The following is a 23,547-nucleotide window of genomic DNA, read 5'->3' as shown; positions in this document are numbered from 1 at the left end:
ATGGGGGTCTTGGGGGGTTTTGGGGGGTCCTGAGGGGGGTTATGGGGTGGTTATGGGGGACTTGGGGGGGATTTGGGGGTTCCTGAGGGGGGTTATGGGGGACTTGGGGGGGTCTGAGAGGGTTTGGGGGGTCCTGAGGGGGGTTATGGGGGTCTTGGGGGGGATTTGGGGGGTCCTGAGGGGGTTATGGGGGTCTTGGGGGGGATCTTGGAGGGTTTGGGTGGTCCTGAAGGGGTTATGGGTGTCTTGGGGGGGATTTGGGGGGTCCTGAGGGGGGTTATGGGGGTCTTGGGGGGGATTTGGGGGGTCCTGAGGGGGGTTATGGGGTGGTTATGGGGGACTTGGGGGGGTCTGAGAGGGTTTGGGGGTTCCTGAGGGGGGTTATTGGGGGGTTAAGGGGGTTTGGGGGGGGTTATTGGGTGGTTAAGGTGGTTTTGGGGGGGATTTGGGGGGTCCTGAGGGGGGTTATTGGGGGGTTATTAGGGTTTTGGGGGGTCTTGGAGGGTTTGGGGGTTTCTGAGGAGGATAATTGGGGAGTTAAGGGGGTCTTGGGGGGGATTTGGGGGGTTTGGGGGTTCCTGGTGGAGGTTACTGGGTGGTTAAGGGGGATTTGGGGGTTCCTGAGGGAGTTATTGGGGTGTGATGGGGGTCTTGGGGGGGTTTTGGAGTGGGATATGGGGGTCTTGGGGGATTTGGGGTGGGATATGGGGGTCTTGAGGGTGTGGGGGGGTCTGTGGGTTTTTGAGAGGTTTATTGGGACGATATGGGGGTCTTGGGGGGTTTGGGGTGGGCTAATGGGGGTCCTGGGGGGGGGGGGGGGGTATTGTATCTGCACTGTGGTCTCACGCAGCATTCGGAGGGGCGGTTGGGGGGCGGTGGGGGTCTCTCTGCCCCCCATAATTTATTGCCCCCCCCCCCCCCCAAAAGCCACCAACCAGTGGTTCATCCCGGCGGTGCGGGGCGACATCCCACCGGGCTGCGCCGCCTACGGCTTCGTGTGCGACGGCACCCGGCTGCTGGTGTTCGGGGGCATGGTGGAGTATGGCAAGTACAGCAGCGACCTCTACGAGCTGCAGGTGGGTCTGGGGGGGTCCTGGGGGGGGGCTGGGGGTCTTGGGGGGGGGTTTGGGGGTCCTGGGAGGGGTTGGAGGGAATTTAGGGGGGATTTGATGGTGTTTGGGGGCATGGTGGAGTATGGCAAGTACAGCAGCGACCTCTACGAGCTGCAGGTGGGTCTGGGGGGGAGATGGGGGGGTCCTGGGGGGGGGCTGGGGGTCGTGGGGGGGTTGGAGGGGACTTAGGGGGGGTTTGGGGGTCCTGGAGGAAACACGGGGGGGATTTGTTGGTGTTTGGGGGCATGGCAGAGTATGGCAAGTACAGCAGCGATCTCTACGAGCTGCAGGTGGGTCTGGGGGGGAGCTGGGGGGGTCCTGGGGGGGGGCTGGGGGTCCTGGGGGGGTTTGGGGGTCTTGGGGGGGAACTGGGGGTCCTGGAGGAAACTTGGGGCGGATTTGGGGGGGATTTGTTGGTGTTTGGGGGCATGGCGGAGTATGGGAAGTACAGCAGCGACCTCTACGAGCTGCAGGTGGGTCTGGGGGGGGACTGGGGGTCCTGGGGGGGGTTTGGTTGTTCCCAGGATTTGTCTGAAGATGCCCCCCCCCTCCCCCCCTCCCCCAGGCCAGCCGCTGGGAGTGGAAACGGCTGAAGGCGAAGACCCCCAAGAACGGCCCCCCCCCCTGCCCCCGGCTGGGGCACAGCTTCTCGTTGGTGGGCAACAAGTGTTACTTGTTTGGGGGGCTGGCCAACGACAGCGAGGACCCCAAAAACAACATCCCACGGTATGGGGGGGGTGGCGTTGTGGGGGGGCAGGGTGTGGGGCAGGGGGGTCGGGATGTGGGGCAGGGGATTTGGGATGCGGGGTATGGACGTGGGGCAGTGTGGTTGGGATGTGGGGTGGTGGGGGATGTGGGGGCTTGAAATGTGGGGTGGGGGAGAGGTCTGGAAATGGGGTGGCAGGGTTTGGATGTGGGGCAGGGGGTTGTGATGGGGGATAGGAGGGTTGGGCTGTGGGACAGATGTGGGGTGGTTGTGGGGCAGCAGGGTCGGGATGTGGGGTAGAGGAGTCAGGATGTGGGGCAGGGGATTTGGGATGCGGGGTATGGACGTGGGGCAGTGTGGTTGGGATGTGGGGTGGTGGGGGATGTGGGGGCTTGAAATGTGGGGTGGGGGAGAGGTCTGGAAATGGGGTGGCAGGGTTTGGATGTGGGGCAGGGGGTTGTGATGGGGGATAGGAGGGTTGGGCTGTGGGACAGATATGGGGTGGTTGTGGGGCAGGGGGGTTGGGATGTGGGGTAGAGGAGTCGGGATATGGGGCAGGGGATTTGGGATGTGGGGAGGTGGGGTAAGGACATGGGGCAGTGTGGTTGGGATGTGGGGTGGTGGGGGATTTGGGGGCTTGAAATGTGGGGTGGGGGGGAGTCAGGATTTGGGGGGGGGTGTGGAAATGGGGTGGCAGGGTTTGGATGTGGGGCAGGGGGTTGTGATGGGGGATAGGAGGGTTGGGCCGTGGGACAGATGTGGGGTGGTTGTGGGGCAGGGGGGTCGGGATGTGGGGTAGAGGAGTCGGGATGTGGGGCAGGGGATTTGGGATGCGGGGTAAGGACGTGGGGCAGTGTGGTTGGGATGTGGGGTGGTGGGGGATTTGGGGGCTTGAAATGTGGGGTGGGGGGGGTCAGGATTTGGGGGGGGGGTCTGGAAATGGGGTGGCAGGGTTTGGATGTGGGGCAGGGGGTTGCGATGGGGGATAGGAGGGTCGGGCCGTGGGACAGATGTGGGGTGGTTGTGGGGCAGCGGGGTCGGGATGTGGGGTAGAGGAGTAAGGATGTGGGGTGGCGGGGGGGTCAGGATGTGGGGTAGAGGGGTGGAGGTGTGGGGTGGTGAGGTCAGAGTATGGGGCGGGGGGGGTCAGGATGTGGGGTTAGCTGGGTCGGGATGTGGGGTGGTGGGGCTGGGGTGTGGGGCAGGGGGGTTGTGAGGGGGCTAGGGGGGTCAGGACGTGGGGCAGATATGGGGAGGATGTGGGGTGGGAGGGGAAGGTGGGGGGCCATGGGAACAGGCAAAAGGACAGAGGGACGGTCGGAGGGACAGAAGGACAGCGAGGACAACAGGGACAGGCAGGGAGACATGAGAACAGGCAGAAGGACATGGGGACAGGCGGAGGGGCAGAGGAACAGTCAGAGGATAGTGGAGACAGAAGGACAGGGGGACAGGCGGACAGTCGGAGGGTAATGGAAGCAGAAGGACAGAGGAACAGGCAGAGGGACATGGGGACAGGCGGAGGGACAGGGGGACAGGCGGAGGGCAACAGGAACAGTAGGACAGAGGAACAGGCGGAGGGATATGGGGACAGTCAGGGTGATGGGGACAGGAGGAGGGACCCAGGGACAGTCAGAGGGCAATGGGGACGGAAGGCCAGGAGGAACAGGCGGAGGGAATGGGGACAGGCAGAGGGACGTGAGGACAGGCAGAGGACAGCAGGGACAGTCAGAGGGCGATAGGGACAGTCAGAGGGCGATGGGAACAGGCAGAGGGCGATGGGAACAGGCGGAGGGACACGGGAACAGGCGGAGGGACACAGGGACAGTCAGAGGGCGATGGGAACAGGCAGAGGGCGATGGGAACAGGCGGAGGGACACGGGGACAGGTGGAGGGACACAGGGACAGGCAGAGGACGATAGGGACAGTCAGAGGGTGAAGGGAACAGGTGGAGGGACAGGGACAGTCAGAGGGTGATGGGAACAGGCGGAGGGACACGGGAACAGGCGAAGGGACAGGGACAGAGGGTGATGGGGACAGGCGGAGGGACACAGGAACAGGCGGAGGGACAGGGACAGAGGGTGATGGGGACAGGCAGGAGGGACAAGGGGACAGGTGGAGGACCACGGGAACAGTCGAAGGGACTCGGAGACAGTCGTAGGGCCCTGGGGACAGTCGTAGGGCCCCGGGGACAGTCACGGTGACGCAGCATGGTGCCCGCAGGTACCTGAACGACCTGTACGTGCTGGAGCTGAGGCCCGGCTCGGGGGTGGTGGCCTGGGACATCCCCATCACCTACGGGGTGCTGCCACCGCCCCGCGAGAGCCACACGGCCGTGGTGTACACCGAGAGGGACAGCCGGCGCTCGCGGCTCGTCATCTACGGCGGGATGAGCGGCTGCAGGCTGGGGGACCTCTGGACGCTCGACATCGGTGGGTGGGGGGAGCTGGGGGGGCCTTATGGGGGGGCTGGGGGTCGTTATGGTGGCTCTCGGAGTCATTATGGGGGGGCTGGGGGTCGTTATGGGGGCCTGGGGGTGGTTATGGGGGGGCTGGGGGCTGTTATGGGGGTCTGGGGGTCGTTATGGGGGGTCTGGGGGTTGTTATGGGGGTCTGGGGGTCGTTATGGTGGCTCTAGGAGTCATTATGGGGGCTTTGGGGGTCGTTACGGGGGGGCTGGGGGTTGTTATGGGGGTCTCATGAGTGGCTCTCGGCTGGGGGAGCTCTGGACGCTCGACATCGGTGGGTGGGGGGAGCTGGGGGGGCCTTATGGGGGGGCTAGGGGTTGTTATAGGGGTCTGGGGGGCATTATGGGGGGTCTGGGGGTCGTTATGGGGGGTGTGGGAGTCGTTATGGGGGGGCTGGGGGTCGTTATGGAGGTCTGGGGGTCGTTATGGGGGGTCTGGGGGGCATTATGGGGGGTCTGGGGGTCGTTATGGGGGGGCTGGAGGTCGTTATGGGGGTCTGGGGGCCGTTATGGGGATCCCATGAGCGGCTGCAGGCTGGGGGACCTCTGGACGCTCGACATCGGTGGGTGGGGGGAGCTGGGGGGGCGTTATGGGGGGGCTGGGGGTCGTTATTGGGGGTCTGGGGGTCGTTATGGGGGTTTGGGGGTCATTATGGGGGGGCTGGGGGTCGTTATGGGGGTCCCATGAGCGGCTGCAAGCTGGGGGACCTCTGGACGCTCGACATCGGTGGGTGGGGGGAGCTGGGGGGGCCTTATGGGGGGGCTGGGGGTGGTTATGGGGGGGCTGGGGGGCGTTATGGGGGTCTGGAGGTCGTTATGGGGGGTGTGGGAGTCGTTATGGGGGGGCTGGGGGCTGTTATGGGGGTCTGGGGGTCGTTATGGGGGGTCTGGGGGGCATTATGGGGGGTCTGGGGGTCGTTATGGGGGGTCTGGGGGTTGTTATGGGGGTCTGGGGATCGTTATGGGGGGGCTGGGGGTCGTTATGGGGGTCCCATGAGTGGCTGCAGGCTGGGGGAGCTCTGGACGCTCGACATCGGTGGGTGGGTGGGGGTCGTTATGGGGGGGCTGGGGGTCGTTATGGGGGTTTGGGGGTCGTTATGGTAGCTCTCGGAGTCATTATGGGGGGGCTGGGGGTGGTTATGGGGGGTCTGGGGGGCATTATGGGGGGTCTGGGGGTGGTTATGGGGGGTCTGGGGTCATTATGGTGGGTCTGGGGGTCGTTATGGGGGCCTGGGGGTCGTTATGGGGGGTCTGGGGGGTCGTTATGGGGGGGCTGGATGTCATTATGGGGGGCTGGGTGTTGTTATGGGGGGGCTGGGGGTCGTTATGGGGGCCTGGGGGTGGTTATGGGGGTTTGGGGGTCGTTATGGTAGCTCTCGGAGTCATTATGGGGGGGCTGGGGGTCGTTATGGGGGTCTGGGGGTTGTTATGGGGGGGCTGGGGGGGCGTTATGGGGGGGCTGGGGGTGGTTATGGGGGGTCTGGGGGTCGTTATGGGGGTCTGGGGGTCATTATGGGGGGGGCTGGGGGTCATTATGGGGGTCTGGGGGTGATCTGTGGGGTTTGGGGGGAGTTGGGGGGTCATCTGTGGGGGTTTGGGGGATTTTGGGGTCATTTGTGGAGGGGGGTTGGGGATCATTATGGGGTCTGTGGGGTTTGGGGGATTTTGGGGTCATTTGTGGGGGTCTGGGGGTCGTTATGGGGGTCAGGGTGGGCTTGGGAGATGTTGGGGTCATTTATGGGGGCCTGGGGGTCATCTGCAGGGCTTTTGGGGTCATCTGGGGGGTCATTATGGGGGTGTGGGGGTCATCTGTGGGGGTTTGGGGGGGCATTGGGGGTCATTTATGGGGCTTTGGGGTCATCTATGGGTTTTGGGGGCATTGGGGTCATCTGCGGGGGTCTGGAGTTCATCCGTGGGGGTTTGGGGTCACCTATGGGTATGCATGTCGTTTTTGGGGAGGGGGGGGGGGGAGGATTTGGGGCACTGTTTTGGGGCGGTGGGTTTTTGGGGGGGGGTGTTCAGTTTTGACCCATTTCTGGGAGATTTGGGGTGACTTTGTGGGGTCCTGGGACGGTTTGGTGGGGTTGGGTCTTTTTTTAGGGGGGGAGGGGGGGATTGGGGAGAGAATGGGGTTCCGTGGGGGGGGTCAGGGGGGGCTTTGGGGTGGTGTGGGGTGATGTAACCGTGTGTCCCCCCCCCCCCGCAGAGACGTTGACGTGGAACAAACCCAGTCTGAGTGGGGTGGCCCCACTGCCACGCAGTCTGCACTCCGCCACCACCATCGGCAACAAGTGTGTGGGGGGGGGCCGAAATGGGGCTGGGGGGGCTGAAATGGGGCTGGGGGGGGGCGAAATGGGGCTGGGGGGGGCCGAAGTGGGGCTGGGGGGGGCCGAAATGGGGCTGCGGGGGGCTGAAATGGGGCTGGGGATGAAGTGGGGCTGGGGGGGGCCGAAATGGGGCTGGGGGGGGCCGAAGTGGGGCTGGGGGGGGCCGAAGTGGGGCTGCGGGGGGCCGAAGTGGGGCTGGGGGGGGCCGAAGTGGGGCTGGGGGGGGCCGAAATGGGGCTGGGGGGGGCCGAAGTGGGCTGGGGGGGGCCGAAGTGGGGCTGCGGGGGGCCGAAGTGGGGCTGGGGAGGGCCGAAGTGGGGCTGCGGGGGGCCGAAGTGGGGCTGGGGGGGGCCGAAGTGGGGCTGCGGGGGGCCGAAGTGGGGCTGGGGGGGGCCGAAATGGGGCTGCGGGGGGCCGAAGTGGGGCTGGGGGGGGCCGAAATGGGGCTGGGGGGGGCCGAAATGGGGCTGCGGGGGGCCGAAGTGGGGCTGGGGGGGGCCGAAGTGGGGCTGGGGGGGGCCGAAATGGGGCTGCGGGGGGCCGAAATGGGGCTGGGGGGGGATGAAGTGGGGCTGGGGGGGGCCGAAGTGGGGCTGGGGGGGGCCGAAATGGGGCTGCGGGGGGCCGAAGTGGGGCTGGGGGGGGCCGAAGTGGGGCTGGGGGGGCTGAAATGGGGCTGGGGGGGGCCGAAGTGGGGTGAGGGGCCTGAAAGTGGGTCAGGAGGGGGGGCAGAATGGGTTTGGGGGGGGGTCTCAGAGTGGGGCTGGGGAAAGCCACGATGGGGTGGGGGGCCACAAAGTGGGGCTGGGGGGCAACAAAGTGGGGCTGGGGGGCTTCAAAATGGGGCTGGGGGGGGGCAAAATGGGGCTGGGAGCCTCCAAGTGGGGTGGGGGAGGGTCCACGGTGGGGTTGGGGTCCTCAAAGTGGGGCTGGGGGGGGGTAGAGTGGGGCTGGGGAGCCTTGAGATGGGCCTGGGGGGGGCTGAGGTGGGGCTGGGGGAGCAGAAATGGGTCTGGGGGGGCTGAGATGGGTCTGGGGGAGTTGAGGTGAGTCTGGGGGCCCCAAAATGGGTCTGGGGGGGTTGAGGTGGGTGTGGGGACCCAAAATGGGTCTGGGGGGTCTGAGGAGGGTTTGGGGCCCCAAAATGGGTCTGGGGGGAGCTGAAGTGGGTTTGGGGGCCCCAAAATGGGTCTGGGGGGGTTAAGGTGGGTCTGAGGGCCCCAAAATGGGTCTGGGGGGGTTGAGGTGGGTTTGGGGGCCCCAAAATGGGTCTGGGGGGAGTTGAGGTGGGTTTGGGGGCCCCAAAATGGGTCTGGGGGGGCTGAGATGAATCTGAGGGCCCCCAAAATGGGTCTGGGGGGAGCTGAAATGTGTTTGGGGACCCCAAAATGGGTCTGGGGGAGCTGACGTGAGTTTGAGTGCCCCAAAATGGGTCTGGGGGGGCTGAGGTGGGTTTGGGGGCCCCAAAATGGGTCTGGGGGGGTTAAGGTGGGTTTGGGGGCCCCAAAATGGGTCTGGGGGGGATGAGATGAATCTGAGGGCCCCCAAAATGGGTCTGGGGGGAGCTGAAGTGGGTTTGAGGGCCCCAAAATGGGTCTGGGGGGGGCTGAAGTGGGTTTGGGGGCCCCAAAATGGGTCTGGGGGGGTTAAGGTGGGTTTGGGGGCCCCAAAATGGGTCTGGGGGGGATGAGATGAATCTGAGGGCCCCCAAAATGGGTCTGGGGGGAGCTGAAGTGGGTTTGAGGGCCGCAAAATGGGTCTGGGGGGGCTGAGGTGGGTTTGAGGGCCCCAAAATGGGTCTGGGGGGGCTGAGATGAATCTGAGGGCCCCCAAAATGGGTCTGGGTGCCACTGAAGTGGGCATGGGGGGTCTGAGGCGGATTTAGGGGCTCCAAAATGGGTCTGGGGGGGCTGAGGTGGGTTTGAGGACCCCAAAATGGGTCTGGGGGGGCTGCTATGGGTCTGTGCCCCCCCAGGATGTACGTGTTTGGGGGCTGGGTGCCGCTGGTGATGGATGACGTGAAAGTGGCCACACACGAGAAGGAGTGGAAGTGCACCAACACGCTCGCCTGCCTCAACCTGGGTGAGATGCCCCAAAAGTGCCCCAAAATGGCCCCAAAACGCCCCAAAATGGCCTCGGAGGGCCCCAAAGTGCCCCAAAATGGCCTCAAAGTGCCCCAAAATGGCCCCGAAACGCCCCAAAATGGCCTCGGAGTGACCCAAAAGTGCCCCAAAATGGCCCCAAAACGCCCCAAAATGGCCTCAGGGTGACCCAAAAGTGCCCCAAAATGGCCCCAAAACGCCCCAAAATGGCCTCGGAGGGCCCCAAAGTGCCCCAAAATGGCCTCAAAGTGCCCCAAAATGGCCCAGAAACGCCCCAAAATGGCCTCGGAGGGCCCCAAAGTGCCCTAAAATGGCCCAGAAATGCCCCAAAATGGCCTCAGAGTGACCCCAAAGAGCCCCAAAATGGCCTCAGGGTGACCCAGAAGTGCCCCAAAATGGCCCAGAAATGCCCCCAAATGGCCTCAGTGTGACCCAAAAGTGCCCCAAAATGGCCCAGAAATGCCCCCAAATGGCCTCAGTGTGACCCAGAAGTGCCCCAAAATGGCCCAGAAACGCCCCAAAATGGCCTCAGAGTGACCCAAAAGTGCCCCAAAATGGCCCAGAAACGCCCCAAAATGGCCTCAGAGTGACCCAAAAGTGCCCCAAAATGGCCCAGAAACGCCCCAAAATGGCCTCAGAGTGACCCAAAAGTGCCCCAAAATGGCCCAGAAACGCCCCAAAATGGCCTCAGAGTGACCCAAAAGTGCCCCAAAATGGCCCAGAAACGCCCCAAAATGGCCTCAGAGTGACCCAAAAGTGCCCCAAAATGGCCCAGAAATGCCCCCAAATGGCCTCAGGGTGACCCAGAAGTGCCCCAAAATGGCCCAGAAATGCCCCCAAATGGCCTCAGTGTGACCCAAAAGTGCCCCAAAATGGCCCAGAAATGCCCCCAAATGGCCTCAGGGTGACCCAGAAGTGCCCCAAAATGGCCCAGAAATGCCCCCAAATGGCCTCAGTGTGACCCAAAAGTGCCCCAAAATGGCCCAGAAATGCCCCCAAATGGCCTCAGTGTGACCCAGAAGTGCCCCAAAATGGCCCAGAAACGCCCCAAAATGGCCTCAGAGTGACCCAAAAGTGCCCCAAAATGGCCCAGAAATGCCCCCAAATGGCCTCAGGGTGACCCAGAAGTGCCCCAAAATGGCCCAGAAACGCCCCAAAATGGCCTCAGGGTGACCCAAAAGTGCCCCAAAATGGCCTCAGAGTGACCCAAAAGTGCCCCAAAATGGCCCAGAAACGCCCCAAAATGGCCTCAGAGTGACCCAAAAGTGCCCCAAAATGGCCCAGAAATGCCCCCAAATGGCCTCAGGGTGACCCAGAAGTGCCCCAAAATGGCCCAGAAACGCCCCAAAATGGCCTCAGAGTGACCCAAAAGTGCCCCAAAATGGCCCAGAAACGCCCCAAAATGGCCTCAGAGTGACCCAAAAGTGCCCCAAAATGGCCCAGAAACGCCCCAAAATGGCCTCAGAGTGACCCAAAAGTGCCCCAAAATGGCCCAGAAATGCCCCCAAATGGCCTCAGGGTGACCCAGAAGTGCCCCAAAATGGCCCAGAAACGCCCCAAAATGGCCTCAGAGTGACCCAAAAGTGCCCCAAAATGGCCCAGAAATGCCCCCAAATGGCCTCAGGGTGACCCAGAAGTGCCCCAAAATGGCCCAGAAATGCCCCCAAATGGCCTCAGTGTGACCCAAAAGTGCCCCAAAATGGCCCAGAAATGCCCCCAAATGGCCTCAGTGTGACCCAGAAGTGCCCCAAAATGGCCCAGAAACGCCCCAAAATGGCCTCAGAGTGACCCAAAAGTGCCCCAAAATGGCCCAGAAATGCCCCCAAATGGCCTCAGGGTGACCCAGAAGTGCCCCAAAATGGCCCAGAAACGCCCCAAAATGGCCTCAGGGTGACCCAAAAGTGCCCCAAAATGGCCCAGAAACGCCCCAAAATGGCCTCAGAGTGACCCAAAAGTGCCCCAAAATGGCCCAGAAACGCCCCAAAATGGCCTCAGGGTGACCCAAAAGTGCCCCAAAATGGCCCAGAAACGCCCCAAAATGGCCTCAGAGTGACCCAAAAGTGCCCCAAAATGGCCCAGAAACGCCCCAAAATGGCCTCAGAGTGACCCAAAAGTGCCCCAAAATGGCCCAGAAACGCCCCAAAATGGCCTCAGAGTGACCCAAAAGTGCCCCAAAATGGCCCAGAAACGCCCCAAAATGGCCTCAGAGTGACCCAAAAGTGCCCCAAAATGGCCCAGAAACGCCCCAAAATGGCCTCAGAGTGACCCAAAAGTGCCCCAAAATGGCCCAGAAACGCCCCAAAATGGCCTCAGAGTGACCCAAAAGTGCCCCAAAATGGCCCAGAAATGCCCCCAAATGGCCTCAGGGTGACCCAGAAGTGCCCCAAAATGGCCCAGAAACGCCCCAAAATGGCCTCAGAGTGACCCAAAAGTGCCCCAAAATGGCCCAGAAACGCCCCAAAATGGCCTCAGAGTGACCCAAAAGTGCCCCAAAATGGCCCAGAAACGCCCCAAAATGGCCTCAGAGTGACCCAAAAGTGCCCCAAAATGGCCCAGAAACGCCCCAAAATGGCCTCAGAGTGACCCAAAAGTGCCCCAAAATGGCCCAGAAACGCCCCAAAATGGCCTCAGAGTGACCCAAAAGTGCCCCAAAATGGCCCAGAAATGCCCCCAAATGGCCTCAGGGTGACCCAGAAGTGCCCCAAAATGGCCCAGAAACGCCCCAAAATGGCCTCAGAGTGACCCAAAAGTGCCCCAAAATGGCCCAGAAACGCCCCAAATGGCCTCAGAGTGACCCAAAAGTGCCCCAAAATGGCCCAGAAATGCCCCCAAATGGCCTCAGGGTGACCCAGAAGTGCCCCAAAATGGCCCAGAAACGCCCCCAAATGGCCTCAGAGTGACCCAAAAGTGCCCCAAAATGGCCCAGAAATGCCCCCAAATGGCCTCAGGGTGACCCAGAAGTGCCCCAAAATGGCCCAGAAACGCCCCAAAATGGCCTCAGTGTGACCCAAAAGTGCCCCAAAATGGCCCAGAAATGCCCCCAAATGGCCTCAGGGTGACCCAGAAGTGCCCCAAAATGGCCCAGAAACGCCCCAAAATGGCCTCAGAGTGACCCAAAAGTGCCCCAAAATGGCCCAGAAATGCCCCCAAATGGCCTCAGGGTGACCCAGAAGTGCCCCAAAATGGCCCAGAAACGCCCCAAAATGGCCTCAGGGTGACCCAAAAGTGCCCCAAAATGGCCCAGAAACGCCCCAAAATGGCCTCAGAGTGACCCAAAAGTGCCCCAAAATGGCCCAGAAACGCCCCAAAATGGCCTCAGGGTGACCCAAAAGTGCCCCAAAATGGCCCAGAAACGCCCCAAAATGGCCTCAGAGTGACCCAAAAGTGCCCCAAAATGGCCCAGAAACGCCCCAAAATGGCCTCAGAGTGACCCAAAAGTGCCCCAAAATGGCCCAGAAACGCCCCAAAATGGCCTCAGAGTGACCCAAAAGTGCCCCAAAATGGCCCAGAAACGCCCCAAAATGGCCTCAGAGTGACCCAAAAGTGCCCCAAAATGGCCCAGAAATGCCCCCAAATGGCCTCAGGGTGACCCAGAAGTGCCCCAAAATGGCCCAGAAACGCCCCAAAATGGCCTCAGAGTGACCCAAAAGTGCCCCAAAATGGCCCAGAAACGCCCCAAAATGGCCTCAGAGTGACCCAAAAGTGCCCCAAAATGGCCCAGAAACGCCCCAAAATGGCCTCAGAGTGACCCAAAAGTGCCCCAAAATGGCCCAGAAACGCCCCAAAATGGCCTCAGAGTGACCCAAAAGTGCCCCAAAATGGCCCAGAAACGCCCCAAAATGGCCTCAGAGTGACCCAAAAGTGCCCCAAAATGGCCCAGAAATGCCCCCAAATGGCCTCAGGGTGACCCAGAAGTGCCCCAAAATGGCCCAGAAACGCCCCAAAATGGCCTCAGAGTGACCCAAAAGTGCCCCAAAATGGCCCAGAAACGCCCCAAATGGCCTCAGAGTGACCCAAAAGTGCCCCAAAATGGCCCAGAAATGCCCCCAAATGGCCTCAGGGTGACCCAGAAGTGCCCCAAAATGGCCCAGAAACGCCCCAAAATGGCCTCAGAGTGACCCAAAAGTGCCCCAAAATGGCCCAGAAATGCCCCAAAATGGCCTCAGGGTGACCCAGAAGTGCCCCAAAATGGCCCAGAAATGCCCCCAAATGGCCTCAGTGTGACCCAAAAGTGCCCCAAAATGGCCCAGAAATGCCCCCAAATGGCCTCAGAGGGCCCCAAAGTGCCTCAAAATGGCCTCAAAGTGACCCAAAAGTGCCCCCCCAACCGCCCCCCAACCACCCCCCAACCTCCCCCTAACTGCCCCCTACCCCCTCCAACAGCCCCCCAACTGCCCCCCAACTGCCCCCCAACCACCCCCAACCGCCCCCAAACCCCCCCCTAACTGCCCCCAACCCCCTCCAACCGCCCCCCAATCACCCCTTATCCCCTCCAACTGCCCCCCAACCACCCCTTAACTGCCCCCCAACCACCCCCTATCCCCTCCAACTGCCCCCCAACCACCCTTTATCCCCTCCAACTGCCCCCAACCCCCTCCAACCGCCCCCCAACCACCCCCAACCGCCCCCAACCACCCCTAACTGCCCCCCAACCACCCCCTAACTGCCCCCAACCCCCTCCAACCACCCCCCAACCACCTGCAACCCCCCCAACCACCCCTAACTGCCCCCAACCCCCTCCAACCGCCCCCCAACTGTCCCCAACCCCCCCCAACCGCCCCCCAAACCACCCCCTAACTGCCCCCCCAACCTCCCTGCCCCCCAACCCCCCCCAACTGCCCCCCAACCACGCCCAACCGCCCCCAACCACCCCTAACCGCCCCCCAACCCCCTCCAACCGCCCCCCAACTGCCCCCAACCACCCCCAACCTCCCCCAACCACCCCCTAACTGCCCCCAACCCCCTCCAACCGCCCCCCCAACCACCCCCTAACTGCCCCCAACCCCCTCCAAATGCCCCCCAACCACCCCCAACTGCCCCCAACCCCCTCCAACCCCCCCAACCACCCCCAACTGCCTCCCAACCACCCCCTAACTGCCCCCTAACCCCCTCCAACCGCCCCCCTAACCCACCCCCTCCAACCGCCCCCCAAACCACCCCCTAACTACCCCCAACCCCCTCCAACCACCCCCAACTGCCTCCCAACCACCCCCCAACCACCCCCTATCCCCTCCAACTGCCCCCCAACCACCCTTTATCCCCTCCAACTGCCCCCAACCCCCTCCAACCGCCCCCCAACCACCCCCAACCACCCCCAACCGCTCCTAACTGCCCTCCAACCACCCCCTAACTGCCCCCAACCCCCTCCAACTGCCCCCCAACCCCCCCCAACTGCCCCCCAACCCCCCCAACCCCCTCCAACCGCCCCCCATCCACCCCCTAACCCCTCCAACCGCCCCCCAACTCCCCCCAACTGCCCCTAACCCCCCCAACCGCCCCCCAAACCACCCCCTAACTGCCCCCCGACCTCCCCCCCCCAACCCCCCCCAACCGCCCCCCAACCACCCCCTAACCCCCCCAACCACCCCCCAACCACCCCCTAACCCCTCCAACCGCCCCCCAACCACCCCCCAACCCCCCTCCAACCCCCTCCAACCACCCCCAACTGCCCCCCAATGCCCCCCAACCCCCCCCAACCGCCCCCCAAACCACCCCCTAACTGCCCCCCCGACCTCCCCGCCCCCCCAGACTCGATGGCGTGGGAGCCGATCGTGATGGACACCCTGGAGGACAACGTGCCGCGGGCCCGCGCCGGGCACTGCGCCGTGGCCATCACCACCCGCCTCTACATCTGGAGCGGCAGGGACGGCTACCGCAAGGCCTGGAACAACCAGGTGTGCTGCAAGGACCTGTGGTACCTCGAGACAGGTAGGGGCACCCCCACGGTGGGGAACTGCGGGGGTCTGGGGGGGCTGGGGGGAGCAGGTGAGCTGCAAGGACCTGTGGGTCCAGGTGACAGTTAGGGGCAGCCCCACAGTGGGGAACTGCAGGGGGCTGGGGGGGCTGGGGGGAGCAGGTGAGCTGCAAGGACCTGTGGTACCTCGAGACAGGTAGGGGCAGCCCCACGGTGGGGAACTGCGGGGGGCTGGGGGGAGCAGGTGAGCTGCAAGGACCTGTGGGTTCCCCATAATGGGGAAATTCAGGGGGCTGGGGGGAGCAGGTGAGCTGCAAGGACCTGTGGGTCCAGGTGACAGTTAGGGGCAGCCCCACAGTGGGGAACTGCGGGGGGCTGGGGGGAGCAGGTGAGCTGCAAGGACCTGTGGGTTCCCCATAATGGGGAAATTCGGGGGGCTGGGGGGAGCAGGTGAGCTGCAAGGACCTGTGGGTCCAGGTGACAGTTAGGGGCAGCCCCACAGTGGGGAACTGCGGGGGGCTGGGGGGAGCAGGTGAGCTGCAAGGACCTGTGGGTTCCCCATAATGGGGAAATTCGGGGGGCTGGGGGGAGCAGGTGAGCTGCAAGGACCTGTGGGTCCAGGTGACAGTTAGGGGCAGCCCCACAGTGGGGAACTGCGGGGGGCTGGGGGGAGCAGGTGAGCTGCAAGGACCTGTGGGTTCCCCATAATGGGGAAATTCGGGGGGCTGGGAGGAGCAGGTGAGCTGCAAGGACCTGTGGGAGCTGGAGATGGGAGGAGCAGCCCCATAATGGGGGGCTGGGGGGGCTGGGGGGAGCAGGTGAGCTGCAAGGACCTGTGGGTGCTGGAGATGGGGGGGGCAGCCCCATAACAGGGAACTGGGGGGAGCAGGTGAGCTGCAAGGACCTGTGGGAGCTGGAGAAGGGGGGGGCAGCCCCATAATGGGGAACTGGGGGGGGCTGGGGGGGCTGGGAGGAGCAGGTGAGCTGCAAGGACCTGTGGGAGCTGGAGATGGGAGGAGCAGCCCCATAATGGGGGGCTGGGGGGGCTGGGGGGAGCAGGTGAGCTGCAAGGACCTGTGGGAGCTAGAGATGGGGGGGGCAGCCCCATAATGGGGAACTGGGGGGGGCTGGGGGGGCTGGGAGGAGCAGGTGAGCTGCAAGGACCTGTGGGACCAGGAGACGGGTGGGGGCAGCCCAATAATGGGGAGCTGGGGGGGCATGGAGGAGCAGGTGAGCTGCAAGGACCTGTGGGACTTGAAGACGGGGGACAGCCTCTCTCCCCCCTCCCCACCCATGTCCCCCCACCCATTCTCCCTCTCCTCCCTCCCTCCCTCCCTCCCCACCCATGCCCCCTCCCCACCCATGCCTCCCCTCCCCTCCCCTCCCTCCCCACCCATGCCCCCTCCCCACCCATGCCTCCCCTCCCCTCCCCTCCCCTCCCTCCCCACCCATGAGTCCCATCTCCCTCTCCCGCCTCCCTCCCCACCCTCTCCCCTCCCTTCCCATCCATGCCCCCCACCCCCTCTCCCTCCCCACCCATCACCTCCCACCCACCCCCCTCTCCCCCACCCCCCTCCGTCCCCCCCCACCCCCCCTCCCCACCCATCACCTCCCCCCCCACCCCCTCCCTCCCCACCCCGCTTCCCCACCCATCACCTCCCCCCCTCCCTCCCCCCCCCATCACCTCCCCCCCCCCGTCCCTCCCCCCACCACCTCCCCCCCCCCCTCCCTCCCCCCATCACCTCCCCCCCCCTCCCTCCCCCCATCACCTCCCCCCCCCCTCCCTCCCCCCATCACCTCCCCCCCCCTCCCTCCCCCCATCACCTCCCCCCCTCCCTCCCCCCCACCCATCACCACCCCCCCCCCTCCCCCCACCCATCACCCCCCCCCCACCCCCGTAACACCCGATGTCCCCCCCCCCAGAACGCCCCCCGGCTCCGGCCCGCGTGCAGCTGGTCCGCGCCAACACGGCGTCGCTGGAGGTGAGCTGGGGCGCGGTGCCCACGGCCGACTCCTACCTGCTGCAGCTGCAGAAATACGAACTGCCCGCCGCCCCCGCCGCCCCCCCGGTGCCCTCCGTCCCCTCCAACCCCCCCAAAAGCCCGGCGCCCGCTTCCGCCGCCCCCTCCCCCGCCCCTCCGGCCCCTCAACCTTTGGCTCCGGTCGGACTCACCCTCCTGGCGCCCCCACCGGCGCCCCCCGCCAACGCCAACGCCGCCGCCGCCGCGGCCGCCGCCGTCGCCCCCCCCACCGCCGTCACCACCGCCGCCGCCGCCGCCGCTGCCGCCGTCGGCGCCGGGACGGCGGCGCTGCAGGTCCTGCCTGGGGCAGCCGGGGGGGCCGCCGTCGGAGCCGCCGCCACTGCAGGCGCTGCCAGGAGTCCGGGTGAGATATGGGGGGGGGGGGGGGTATAGGGGGGCTGCCAGGGGTCTGGGTGAGCTGGGGGGGGGGTTAATGGGGGGTATAGGGGGGCTGCCAGGGGTCTGGGTGAGCTGGGGGGGGTACGGGGGGGGGTTAATGGGGGGTATAGGGGGGCTGCCAGGGGTCTGGGTGAGCTGGGGGGGGGGTTAATGGGGGGTACAGGGGGGCTGCCAGGGGTCTGGGTGAGCTGGGGGGGGGGTTAATGGGGGGTATAGGGGGGCTGCCAGGGGTCTGGGTGAGCTGGGGGGGGTACGGGGGGGGGTTAATGGGGGGTATAGGGGGGCTGCCAGGGGTCTGGGTGAGCTGGGGGGGGGGTTAATGGGGGGTACAGGGGGGCTGCCAGGGGTCTGGGTGAGCTGGGGGGGGGTTAATGGGGGGTATAGGGGGGCTGCCAGGGGTCTGGGTGAGCTGGGGGGGGTACGGGGGGGGGTTAATGGGGGGTATAGGGGGGCTGCCAGGGGTCTGGGTGAGCTGGGGGGGGGTTAATGGGGGGTACAGGGGGGCTGCCAGGGGTCTGGGTGAGCTGGGGGGGGGTTAATGGGGGGTATAGGGGGGCTGCCAGGGGTCTGGGTGAGCTGGGGGGGGTACGGGGGGGGGTTAATGGGGGGTATAGGGGGGCTGCCAGGGGTCTGGGTGAGCTGGGGGGGTACGGAGGGGGGGTTAATGGGGGGTTTAGGGGGGCTGCCAGGGGTCTGGGTCAGCTGGGGGGCTACGGGGGGGGGGTTAATGGGGGGTTTAGGGGGGCTGCCAGGGGTCTGGGTCAGCTGGGGGGGTACGGGGGGGGGAAATGGGGGGTATAGGGGGCTGCCAGGGGTCTGGGTCAGCTGGGGGGGGTATGGGGGGGGGTTAATGGGGGGTTTAGGGGGGCTGCCAGGGGTCTGGGTGAGCTGGGGGGGAGATTAATGGGGGGTATAGGGGGGCTGCCAGGGGTCTGGGTCAGCTGGGGGGGGTACGGGGGGGGGGTTAATGGGGGGTTTAGGGGGGCTGCCAGGGGTCTGGGTGAGCTGGGGGGGTACGGAGGGGGGGTTAATGGGGGGTTTAGGGGGGCTGCCAGGGGTCTGGGTCAGCTGGGGGGGTACGGGGGGGGGAAATGGGGGGTATAGGGGGGCTGCCAGGGGTCTGGGTCAGCTGGGGGGGGTATGGGGGGGGGTTAATGGGGGGTTTAGGGGGGCTGCCAGGGGTCTGGGTGAGCTGGGGGGGTACGGCGGGGGGTAAATGGGGGGTTTAGGGGGGCTGCCAGGGGTCTGGGTCAGCTGGGGGGGGTATGGGGGGGGTATAGGAGGGTATAGGGGTGGTATAGGGGGGCTGCTGGGGCTGCCAGGGGTCTGGGTCAGCTGGGGGGGGTACGGGGGGGGGTAAAGGGGGGGTATAGGGGGGCTGCCAGGGGTCTGGGTGAGCTGGGGGGGGGGATTAATGGGGGGTATAGGGGGCTGCCAGGGGTCTGGGTCAGCTGGGGGGGGTACGGGGGGGGTAAATGGGGGGTATAGGGTGGCTGCCAGGGGTCTGGGTGAGCTGGGGGGGGCACGGGGGGGGTATGGGGGGGACATCTGGGGACTGGAGGACTTGGGGGGGTACAGGGGGGTGGGGGGGACATCTGGGGACTGGAGGACTTGGGGGGGGATACGGGGGGGTGGGGGGGACATCTGGGGACTGGAGGACTTAGGGGGGGGTATGGGGGGGACATCTGGGGACTGGAGGACTTGGGGGGGGTACGGGGGGGACATCTGGGGACTGGAGGACTTGGGGGGGGTACGGGGGGGACATTGGGGACTGGAGGACTTGGGGGGGGGGTGGGACATCTGGGGACTGGAGGACTTGGGGGGGGTATGGGGGGGACATTGGGGACTGGAGGACTTGGGGGGGGTGGGGGGGGACATCTGGGGACTGGAGGACTTGGGGGGGGGGGTACAGGGGGTCTCGGGGAGGGGGGCGGATGGGGGTCGAGGGGACGTGGGAGGAGCTGTGGGGCCACAGAGGTGTTTGGGGGAGGGGGCGGGAGCCTCGCAACCATCCATGACCCCCCCTCCTTTTTGCTCCCCCCCCCCCCCAGGGGTCCCTGCGGTGCTGAAGGTGACGGGACCCCCTGCAGCCGCGGGCCCCCCCCTGGTGACGGTGCGCTCGGGGGGGCAGCCCGGCAAAGCCCCGGTGACGGTGACGTCCCTGCCTGCCGGAGTGAGGATGGTGGTGCCCAGCCAGGGCACGCAGGGCACGGTGAGGAGGGGGGGGGGGGGGGATATCGGGGGCTGGGGGGGGGGATATTCGGGGATATCGGGGGCTGGGGGGTGAATATCGGGGTTTGGGGGGGGACTTTGGGGTCTAGGGGGTGGATATTGGGGTCTGGGGGGGGACATTGGGGGATATCGGGGTCTGGGGGGTGGATATTGGGGTCTGGGGTGACTTTGGGGTCTAGGGGGTGGATATCGGGGTGTGGGGGGTGGATATCCGGGTTTGGGGGGGGACTTGGGGGTCTAGGGGGTGGATATTGGGGTCTGGGGGGGGACATTGGGGGATATCGGGGTCTGGGGGGTGGATATTGGGGTCTGGGGGGGGACATTGGGGGATATCGGGGTCTGGGGGGTGGATATTGGGGTCTGGGGGGGGATATTGGGGGATATCAGGGTCTGGGGGGTGGATATCGGGGGCTGGGGGGGGACTTTGGGGTCTGGGGGGGGACATTGGGGGATATTGGGGTCTGGAGGGTAGATATCGGGGTCTGGGGGGTGGGCATTGGAGGATATCAGGGTCTGGGGGGGGGATATTCGGGGATATCGGGGGCTGGGGGGGTGAATATCGGGGGCTGGGGGGGGACTTTGGGGTCTGGGGGGGGACATTGGGGGATATTGGGGTCTGGAGGGTAGATATCGGGGTCTGGGGGGGGACTTTGGGTTCTAGGGGATGGATATCGGGGTGTGGGGGGTGGATATCGGGGTCTGGGGGGGGACATTGGGGTCTGGGGGGTGGATATTGGGGTCTGGGGGGCGGGCATTGGGGGATATCGGGGTCTGGGGGGTGGATATTGGGGTTTGGGGGGGGACATTGGGGGATATCGGGGTCTGGGGGGTGGATATTGGGGTTTGGGGGGGGACATTGGGGGATATCGGGGTCTGGGGGGTGGATATCGGGGTCTGGGGGGGGACATTGGGGTCTGGGGTGGGGCACTGGGGGATATCGGGGTCTGGGGGGGGACATTGGGGTGTGGGGGGTGGATATTGGGGTGTGGGGGAGGGACGTTGGGGGATATCAGGGTCTGGGGGGTGGATATCGGGCTGGGGGGGGACATTGGGGTCTGGGGGGTGGATATCGGGGTCTGCGGGGGGACATTGGGGGATATCGAGGTCTGGGGGGGCACATGTGGGTCCAAGTGGGTCCATTGGGTCACATGTGGGTCCATTTGGGTCTGTGGGGTCACACGTGGGTCCTTGTGGGTCTGTGTGGGTCCGTGGGATCATACGTGGGTCCATGTGGGTCTGTGGGGTGCTGTGTGGGTCCGTGGGGTGCCATGTGGCTCTATGGGGTCACACGTGGGTCTGTGGAGTCGCACGTGGGTCTATGGGGTCGCACGTGGGTCCGTGGGGCCGCATGTGGCTCTATGGGGCCGCATGTGGGTCTATGGGGTGCTGTGTGGCTCTATGGGGTGCCATGTGGCTCTATGGGGCCGCATGTGGATCTATGGGGTCACATGTGGGTCTATGGGGTGCCATGTGGCTCTGTGGGGTCACATGTGGCTCTATGGGGTCGCATGTGGGTCCATGTGGGTCTATGGGGTTGCATGTGGCTCTATGGGGTTGCATGTGGATCTATGGGGTCGCATGTGGCTCTATGGGGTCGCATGTGGCTCTGTGGGGCCGCATGTGGGTCCGTGGGGTCACATGTGGCTCTATGGGGTCGCATGTTTGTCTATGGGGTCACACGTGGGTCCGTGGGGTCACATGTGGGTCCATGTGGGTCTCTGGGATCAGATGTGGGTCTGTGGGGTCCAGTGTGGCTCTATGGGGCCGCATGTGGGTCTGTGGGGTCCCACGTGGGTCCGTGGGGTCAACGTGTGTCCCGGCGCCCCGCAGGTGATGGGCAGCAGCCCCCAGATGAGCGGCATGGCGGCCCTGGCAGCGGCGGCAGCGGCCACCCAGAAGATCCCCCCCTCGTCGGCCCCCACGGTGCTGAGCGTCCCCCCCGGGACCACCATCGTCAAAACGGTGGCCGTGACCCCCGGCGCCACCACGCTGCCCACCGCCGTCAAGGTGGCCTCGTCGCCTGTCATGGTCAGTGCTGGGACTGGGGGGGGCGTTGGGGGGCGGATGGGGGTCAAGGGGGGGCAGCTGGGGATCAATGGGGGCAGTGGGGGCAGTTGTGGGGCAGCTGGGGTTCAATGGGGGCAGTTGGGGGGCAGCTGGGGGTCAATGGGGGCAGTTGGGGGGCAGCTGGGGGCAGTTGGGGCAGTTGGGGGGCAGCTGGGGGTCAAGGGGGGCAGTTGGGGGGCAGCTGGGGGTCAAGGGGGGCAGGGGGGGCAGCTGGGGATCAATGGGGGCAGTTGGGGGTCAGTGGGGGCAGTTGGGGGGCAGCTGGGGGTGAAGGGGGGGTGCAGTTGTGGGGCAGCTGAGTGACCGTTTTGGGTCCATTTCTGGCCACTTTGGGTCCATTTCTGTCCATTTTGGGGCCACTTGGTTCCATTCCTGACCTCTTTCGGTCCATTTCTGACCACTTTGTGTCCCTTTCTGTCCACTTTGAGGCAGTTTAGATCCATTTTGGGTCCATTTTTGACGATTTTGGGCCCCTTTCTGTCCACTTTCGTTCCATTTCTGTCCTCTTTGTGTCCCTTTCTGACCTCTTTGTGTCCCTTTCTGTCCACTTTGGGTCCCTTTCTGACCTCTTTGTGTCCCTTTCTGTTCATTTTGGTTCCCTTTCTGTCCACTCTGAGGCTGTTTAGGTCCATTTTGGGTCCCTTTCTGTCCACTTTGGGTCCATTTCTGTCCATTTTGGTTCCATTTTTGACGATTTTGGGCCCCTTTCTGTCCACTTTGGGTCCCTTTCTGACCCCTCCGAGGCTGTTTATGTCCACTTTGTGTCCCTTTCTGACCACTTTGTGTCCCTTTCTGACCACTTTGGGTCCCTTTCTGTCCCCTTTGTGTCCATTTCTGTCCACTTTGTGTCCATTTCTGACCACTTTGGGTCCCTTTCTGACCCCCTTGTGTCCCTTTCTGACCCCTCTGAGGCTGATTATGTCCACTTTGTGTCCATTTCTGACCTCATTGTGTCCATTTCTGTCCACTTTGTGTCCCTTTCTGTCCACTCTGAGGCTGTTTAGGTCCACTTTGGGTCCCTTTCTGTCCACTTTGGGTCCCTTTCTGTCCACTTTGGGTCCCTTTCTGTCCACTTTGGTTCCATTTTTGACGATTTTGGGCCCCTTTCTGACCCCTTTGTGTCCCTTTCTGTCCACTCTGAGGCTGTTTAGGTCCACTTTGGGTCCATTTCTGTCCACTTTGGTTCCCTTTCTGACCTCTTTGGTTCCATTTTTGACCCCTTTGTGTCCCTTTCTGACCCCTTTGTGTCCCTTTCTGTCCACTTTGTGTCCCTTTCTGTCCACTTTTGGTCCCTTTCTGTCCCCTTTGGTTCCATTTCTGACCACTTTGGGTCCCTTTCTGTCCACTCTGAGGCTGTTTATGTCCATTTTCTGTCCCTTTCTGACCCCTTTGTGTCCCTTTCTGTCCACTTTGTGTCCATTTCTGACCCCTTTGGGTCCCTTTCTGTCCAATTTGTGTCCCTTTCTGTCCACTTTGTGTCCCTTTCTGTCCACTTTGAGGCTGTTTAGGTCCATTTTGGTTCCATTTTTGACGATTTTGGGTCCCTTTCTGTCCCCTTTGTGTCCCTTTCTGACCCCTTTGTGTCCCTTTCTGACCCCCTTGTGTCCCTTTCTGTCCACTTTGAGGCTGTTTAGGTCCATTTTGGGTCCCTTTCTGTCCACTTTGGGTCCCTTTCTGTCCACTTTGGGTCCCTTTCTGTCCACTTTGGGTCCCTTTCTGACCACTTTGGGTTCCTTTCTGTCCACTTTATGTCCATTTCTGATCCCTTTGGGTCCCTTTCTGTCCACTTTGGGCCCCTTTCTGTCCCCTTTGTGTCCCTTTCTGACCCCTTTGTGTCCCTTTCTGTGCACTTTGGTTCCATTTCTGACCTCTTTGGGCCCCTTTCTGTCCACTTTGGGTCCATTTCTGTCCACTTTGGGTCCCTTTCTGACCCCTTTGTGTCCCTTTCTGACCACTTTGTGTCCCTTTCTGACCACTTTGTGTCCCTTTCTGTCCACTTTGAGGCTGTTTAGGTCCATTTTGGGTCCATTTTTGACGATTTTGTGTCCCTTTCTGACCCCTTTGTGTCCCTTTCTGACCCCTTTGTGTCCCTTTCTGTCCACTTTGGGTCCCTTTCTGTCCACTTTGAGGCTGTTTATGTCCCCTTTGTGTCCCTTTCTGTCCACTTTGTGTCCCTTTCTGTCCACTTTGTGTCCATTTCTGAC

At 64.0% G+C, this 23,547-nt stretch overlaps 1 protein-coding gene across 1 annotated transcript in view; it reads left to right on the top strand.

Annotated features, from left to right (window-relative positions):
• HCFC1 (host cell factor C1) overlaps positions 1 to 23,547 on the top strand; it is a 68,486-nt gene that overhangs the window by 6,647 nt on the left and 38,292 nt on the right. The window contains 9 exon segments of the mRNA XM_090126490.1: positions 928 to 1,076; positions 1,678 to 1,838; positions 4,039 to 4,247; positions 6,488 to 6,572; positions 8,584 to 8,690; positions 14,459 to 14,638; positions 16,548 to 17,009; positions 19,096 to 19,256; positions 21,107 to 21,304. Of these exon segments, the coding sequence (XP_089982616.1) occupies positions 928 to 1,076; positions 1,678 to 1,838; positions 4,039 to 4,247; positions 6,488 to 6,572; positions 8,584 to 8,690; positions 14,459 to 14,638; positions 16,548 to 17,009; positions 19,096 to 19,256; positions 21,107 to 21,304 (1,712 nt within the window).

The sequence above is a fragment of the Phasianus colchicus genome, chromosome 29 (genome assembly GCF_987193195.1).
Source record: "Phasianus colchicus chromosome 29, bPhaCol1.hap1.1, whole genome shotgun sequence".
Lineage (NCBI taxonomy): Eukaryota > Metazoa > Chordata > Aves > Galliformes > Phasianidae > Phasianus > Phasianus colchicus.
The sequence above is the reverse complement of the archived record's forward strand: the minus strand, read 5'-3'. Positions and strand labels throughout refer to the sequence as shown.